This window comes from Ceratotherium simum, chromosome 37 (assembly GCF_057802395.1).
Source record: "Ceratotherium simum simum isolate JZ-2026a chromosome 37, ASM5780239v1, whole genome shotgun sequence".
Classification (NCBI taxonomy): Eukaryota; Metazoa; Chordata; class Mammalia; order Perissodactyla; family Rhinocerotidae; genus Ceratotherium; species Ceratotherium simum.
This window is the reverse complement of record NC_141936.1, coordinates 22,187,369-22,194,147: the sequence shown is the minus strand read 5'-3', so window position 1 is coordinate 22,194,147 and position 6,779 is coordinate 22,187,369. Positions and strand designations below refer to the sequence as shown.

The 6,779-nt window shown below is 48.8% G+C and overlaps 1 protein-coding gene across 1 annotated transcript; it reads right to left on the bottom strand.

Annotated features, from left to right (window-relative positions):
- Positions 1–6,013: 6,013 nt before the first annotated feature.
- Positions 6,014–6,383, bottom strand: TNP1 (transition protein 1). Its single transcript, XM_004427538.3, has 2 exons — positions 6,245–6,383; positions 6,014–6,042 (listed from the first exon to the last, which is right to left on the bottom strand). The coding sequence occupies exons 1-2, from the start codon at positions 6,381–6,383 to the stop codon at positions 6,014–6,016; spliced, it is 168 nt and encodes a 55-aa protein (XP_004427595.1).
- Positions 6,384–6,779: the final 396 nt, after the last annotated feature.

The following is a 6,779-nucleotide window of genomic DNA, read 5'->3' as shown; positions in this document are numbered from 1 at the left end:
AGAGCTTTTTCTCATCTCCTCTCTCTTTTCTTCTGTCTCTGGGAAGTACCATCCCCGTGGTGATGTGGCCCGCCCAGGGATCAGAGGTGGCAGAGAAAGCCCTCTATCCATGCTCTACGATGCTGCCGCATTCTATTCCTAGAAGAGAAGTCAGAGACATGGCGGCTGGGCTACGTTTCCTTAATGTTATGCTTTAAAATCTTAGGGCATTTTTTTTTTTCAAGAATTGGAAGGGGTCTTAGAGGAAGCCCCAGAGAGGGGCATTGAATTACCTCAGAAGTTTGGGCAGAGCCAAGCTGGGGCCTGCTCTTCGGGCTTCCAGTCCAGTGTCCTGTGTCCCCTTTCTATTCACAGTGCGGTCTCTGGACCAGCAGCATCGGCACCACCTGGGAGCTTCTTAGAAAGGCAGGCTCTCGGGCCCACCCTGGACCTACAGCATCAGAATCTGTGTTTTATCAGACTGATTCCAGGTGACTCTATGCACGAGAACGTTTCAGGAGCATTTTTGTATACCTCGTGTGATACTGTTCTTCTGTGTTCCTGAAGGAAACAGTAAGTCAATAAATCAAGGTCCAGTTGAGAAGCTCTCCCTTCTTCTTCTTTTTTTATTTTTTTTTAATTTTACTTATTTATTTATTTTCCCCAAAGCCCTAGTAGATAGTTGTATGTCATAGCTGAGCTCTCCCTTCTTGAGAGCTGCCATGGTGAGGTGCTTTGGAGGATGAGCCCTGCAAATTGTGAAATTCAAGCTCTTTATGTCTTTTCAATAAAAACCACCTGCCTGTTAGACCTGAGGACTTCATAGCTAATTAATTACAGGGATACTTGCCTGCTGCGAATAGAAACAAATAAACATCCTAACTCACTGATCCTAATCAGTGAGTTTGTTAATTCATCCTTGGTCCTTTTCACCAACATCTTTGCTTAGATTTTATTTTTTACAACACGTTATGTTAAGAAGTGGATTCATTGATTTGTTTCCCAACAAACAATGGCTGTTTATGTGTTCTGACGTGGTCCTTCTGCCCCTCCACTCCTACATTTTACGGGAGAGCAACACAGCCACAGGGAGGTGTAGGTGCTTCCTGATCTCAGGACCTGGCCTGGGCAAAGGGTCAGGAGAGGGAGGTCTAGGTCACAATGTGCAGAGCAAGCAGGCACCTCAGGGAAGTCTGTCCACAGGTGCAGGGAGCAGCCTCAGGTGGTGTGGCACCCTGAGACTAAGGTGGGAAACAGGGTCACGAGTCAGGGCTAGACAGGCGCTATGATGTGTAAAAGGCCAGCTCAGAGGGACAGAGGAGTGGGCAGCCAACTTACTCAGGGCCTATAATGTACAGCATTTGAAATTCTCACAAGCCCAGGTGGATATTATGACTGATATTTTACAGACAAGGAAGATGAGGCTAATGGAGGTGGGACAATTCACCTCAGACCACACGGCTGGTAGAGCCAGTGCCCGTCCACTTCTACCGTGCTGGCTGCCCAGAGATGCCTCACTCCTGTCTGTCTGAGTCAGGCTTGGTTACAGCGACGGTGGAGCTGGGCTGTAGAAAGAGATGACATGGCCCCAGCTGAAGGGGAGGAGATGTGCAAGGGCTTGGGATAAAGCAGAACTGGTAGATGGATCGAGGTCACAAAGCAGAGGGGGCTGGCTCTGGTGGAGTCCAGACTCTAGGGCTTCAGTTCTGGACCTTTCTTCCTGTACTATGCTGCGAGGAGAGAATTGTCATCTGCATCACTTCTGGGACACTGAGTTAATGGCAGGAATGGCTGCAGGGCTCAGATCAGGGCCAGATCTCACACTTGGACTCATGAAAGTTTGGAGAAGGAGGTGGCTTGGGAGGTCCACAGTGAGGAGAGGCTCTCTCGAGGAGAAGTACCCTGCTTCCTCACTCATCAACTGCTTGGGGACTAAGACCTGGAGCTCCTACAGGTCAGGAATTAAGACCTTGCCCTGTTTGGTTCTTTCCCCAAGGTGGGCCGGGCGAGTGAGTGTTCTGATTGCAGAGCCAGGCTGCTGCTGTCCTCCGTTCTCAAAGGTCAGAACCTTTGGATGATCCCAACAGCCAAGCCACAGGCCATGCCTGTCTTGCACCGACTCCCCCCCAGGGCCAGAGTCCCCTCCTAGCTACTGGTTCTGGGCCTTCACCTCCCCAGAACAGCCCTGAGCATTTCTCCAGAACTTCCTGTTTGCCTGTAGCTGCACAGACACACTAGTCCCACCCGGGGTCATCTGGCCAGGCCCAGGGAGAGAGGTGGGAGTCAGCTGCGTTCTCCCCACAGCTCTTCTGGGCTCTCGCCACCCATACATGAGTCCTCTGGGACCACTCCCATTGGATCCTGAAGCCAGTGGAGCAGGGGCCCTGTATCCAAGTCAGTTCACAAGAAGGTCAAGGTGACCCAGAAGGGCTTGTGGCCAAGATCCTTACATTTTTTTTTTTTTTTGATTTTTTGACTTTCCAAAAAGGCTGAGTTAGTGATGACTTCAGGACATGGAGTTCCAGAGAAAACTGGAGAGAGGAACAAAGTCTCCTTGGTTGGGGAGATGGAGAAAAAGCGCACAGAGGGCGTGGTCTTCTAGTGTCACCACGGTCAAAAGACCCCTGTGCTATTTCCCTTCTTGTGTGCCTGCCTGGTGGGTGCTGGGCCTGCCGGGGGGAGCTGTCAACAGAGACACAGAATGAATGTTCCTGGAGGGCAGAGACTAAGTCAACACCACTGCTGGAAAATTTCCAGTGTGTGGGCCTGGAAAATGTTCTTAGTGCAAAACAGAGTTTTCCGGGCTCTGCCATTTCTTCCATAACCTGTGTAAGAGGGCAGAGACTGAAGTCACCAGGCAGGGAAGGGTCTGGCTGTCCTCACGAGCCTGGGGCTGCTCACCACAGGCCCATCCAATCATTAATTAGATAGTGTCAATGTTCAGAGAATTGTCGAAAAATAACATTGTACTAGGACATTTTGTCTAGAGATAGTACTGTCCTGCAAATGACATGAAAACCTGCTTTTAAAACTGAGGGTTCAGGGACCCTGAGTAACTCAGACTGAGGCCTCTCTACTAGTCACTTCTGAAGGGACTTTGGTCTGTGACAACAAATGAGAGAAGAAGACAGGATGCTAAAGGAAAGAAGAAATTTTGCCTGCAATGTTGTGTTGGCTATCACCTTAGGCTTTCAGAGCCATTCTCCCACATTCTCTGCCCTTGATGCCCCGAGAGGCTGGCCCTCATGTTCTGCATCACCTGGGATCCCTTACCTGCTGCCTTCTGCTTGAGTTTGACCAATGGATGCACCAGCAGGAAACTGGAGGGCTGGAGGAGAGAATCGTCAGGGTGTTTCCTCTCTGCTTTTGAGACTGTTAGTAGCTATGATCCTCTTTTATACGGTCTTCACCAAGAGGTCCATCTGCCGCCCACCTCTTTGCCAAACACACAGTTTTGGCTCTCCTTGGGCTCCTGTAACAGTATTTTTTCCTTTTGCCCCTTTAGATCACTATTGCTAGGCTCTAGGCGTCTTGCTTCTGTGAATAGCCCCTTTAACACAGTCTCTTCACTTAAGCCCTCTGCAGGATCTGCTTCCCTGTGGGATCCTGATGGAAACAGGCCAACTGCCTGGTCATAACAAGTAAATTTCACACACTCAGCATTACTGCTGTTCTAGTTTGTTCCCGACATTTGACTTTTCCTTATGGGAGAGGTTGTCTTTGTGCATACTGGCCACCTAAAGATGGCACGGTGCAAAGCGGGGAGCCGTGGATGAGAGCATTGGAAGGCTCCCTGCACACAGTTGCAGCAGGGAATGGCTGGGCAGTGGGCAGGGGCAAATGATAGGAATAGAAGGCTAGGAAGGAATGCAGGCTGTCAGAAAGCAAGCGTAAGAGACGCAGAGACGCGCTGCTCAGATTGGGGAGTGTGTGGTCCGGCAAACAGCCTCCAGCTGACACTAACTTCAGGGTCTGCCTCAGCACAGAGAAATGCCTCATCCAAGGTCATCCCTTACAGGAGCAGCCTGACTGGGCAGGCGGGGATATAAAGGACCGGCTACCTGGCTATCCTCCCTGATGGCTGGTGCTTCCTTCAACCACCTCCTCTGCATAATCCTGCATTTCCCTCTTTCCTTTGTGAGTATTGGTCTCTAATAAACGTCTTGCACCCAAACTCCGTCTTACTCTCTGCTTCCTGAGAGCTCAACCTATGACAGTAAGTTCAGTAGAATTTATAGCCGGAGCAGCAAAAGTTGACGTTAAAATAACTGGATTTTGCGTGTTTCAAGGAGCTTTCAGCCTTTCTTTACCTGGAGGCAGAGGAACTCCCAGAGGGCACAAGAGAATGTGACAGCTGGCCGTTTCTATTAGGGATTCCAGTTCTATAATAATTCCAGATTATTCAGGAATAGTCTGAGTCAGTCTGGTTAGAAAAACAGGGACAAACAAAAGGAACATTTAGGAGGTAAAATTATGGAAGATGAGGGTTAGGAAGGAAGTATTTTCTCTATCCCTCTTTACAAAAGTGGAAACTATTAGGAGGGAAATACAAGTTCGATGAGTTTGAAGTGTCTGTGTGTGTGATGCTAAGATTTAGCTCTGGGGCAGTATATGCCTTCTCTAGGGTTAGGAGACAGGACAAGGCAACTGAAACATCTTTACTCCATGACCTGGCCTTTTCTCATCCTTTTCTGTTGCACTGCTAGATCTGACCCATGGGGACGTCCCTTGTTCCCCTCCCAACATCCCAGCACCTACACACCTCCATGGGGCTTAAACTCAGTGGGCTCATTGAAAACACAGAGCTCTCCTGAGGAATTACCCTCCCCTTGCTTCATCACCTGGTCCCATGTCTCACTCCCCCCACCACTGGAAACTTCATGTCTAACCTCATGCCTCTCTCATTCCTTCCTGCTTATATCCTTTCCTGGTTCCTTCCACAGAATCTAAGTGGGTGGCTTGGTTCTGTGGGTGGCTTGCTTTAAATATGAATCTCAATTCCACCATGTGCCACCCTGGTACTGCCTCTGAGGCAACAGGAAGCACTGATTAGGAAAAATATTATTCCCTTCTGAGATGGAGGATGCTGAGAGGAGGTGTCAGATTCCTGGCCGGAAGGAAACATTATAAACCATATCAGAAGCCAAGGTCAGGGTAAAATCAGGGCTGCCACTAAGAACAGTTCTTTCCTGCTGGTGATCACTAAGGTCCACCCAGACTGAGGTCATTCCTACTTCTAGACACACCTGACTAAGGTTCATTTATGACATCAGAGTTACACCATCTGGCTTGAATTCAATCTCCTAGGCAATATTCCTGCCTCCAGTCTTGTCCATCTCAAACCCAACATAGAACTCTTTACCACTTCCATGGTAGTATAAATACCATGTTGGCCTCTGCCAGAAACATCTCCCCCTCTCTGACAGCCTGCTAATCCTGCCCGTACAATAAGACGAATTAGAAGCCTTGCATGTTCATCCACCTCTGGGGTATGTCTTTGGCTTTAGTTTAGCTCATGATTTGGTGTGTCCTCCTTCACTTAAAACCAGCTTGTATCATGTGGCTTGTAATTGGCACTCTGGTGAATGCATTTCTCCCATAATCTCTTCTACCTTTCCATGTTGGGGAGGAAAATAGTGCATCAAGACCAAGACCTAAATAGGGTGATGGTGCACAGCCATAGTTGGGGCACATGGGGAGACTCAGAAGGATAAATTACTTTGATATTTTCCAAGTCAAGTTTAATGATCTCATACTGGCCAATTCTTCCCCAAGTCTGCCTAGCTCAGGAACCCCTTTTCGAACCAAAAGATCAAAGGAAACATACTTTTCAGTTTTCAAAATTTTATTGAGATGTTGGGGAGAAACAGCCAACATATACATTCCTCATTTTGTCATGATTGGCATTTTATCCACCCGATAGGCTCTCTCTGGCTTTGATCCGACTTCAGGTCTCCTTGGCAGTCCCCCTTCCGTTGTCCTCTCCCTGCCTGGCGTCGCTTGAATTCCACCAGGGCAGAGCCTGCTGCTGGGGTCACACGTGGGAGCGGTAATTGCGATTGGCTGTGGGGGAAAGACATGTTTGCAACAGGGACACCAGTTAGAACATACCCTTTCATCCTCTTCCTGCCCAAATGTGAATTTAACTGGAAATGAAATTCTCAGGCTGAGATTTCAGGGTGCTACGAGAGCTAACTCCAAGAAAGAGGGCCCCTGGGCAACAGGTTCCCCAATTTGACCCCTCTCCTGCTCATCCCTCACTCACCATCATCACCCCGTTTTCTACTCTTCAGGCTGCCCTTCCGGTATTTTCTTTTGCCGCCACCTCTCTTGACTCCCTTGTAGGGAGCTCGGTTCTTGCCCCTCCTCATGCCATGACTCTTTAATTTGCGGCTGGTCGACATTGTAATTTCTGCCAAAACGAGGGGCTTTGCAGGGCCCGGAGGCCATGGGCCTGGGTATTTAAGGCCTTAGCCATTGTGACTGTGAAGGGGCGTGGCTCAGCAGGTGGGCGGGGCTCCATTGTGATGTCACCAGCCTTTGTTACACTTTGGTCATATATGTGAAATAAGGTTGCCCCTTTAGTGCAGCTCAAGCCTACTTTCAATTTTGAGGTCCTTTTTATGTTAAATGAGGCTTTCCAGACAGGAAAGTTTATTGAGTCACTAAATTCCAGCCCTGTGCCAGGCCTCTGAGGAGTACAAGAGACCATTAGAATGCATCTCCTGCCTGTAGATGTAATGTAATGGTTGTTGAGTGTGCGTATACGCATGTGTGTTTGAGTTTCTTTTATAGCATTA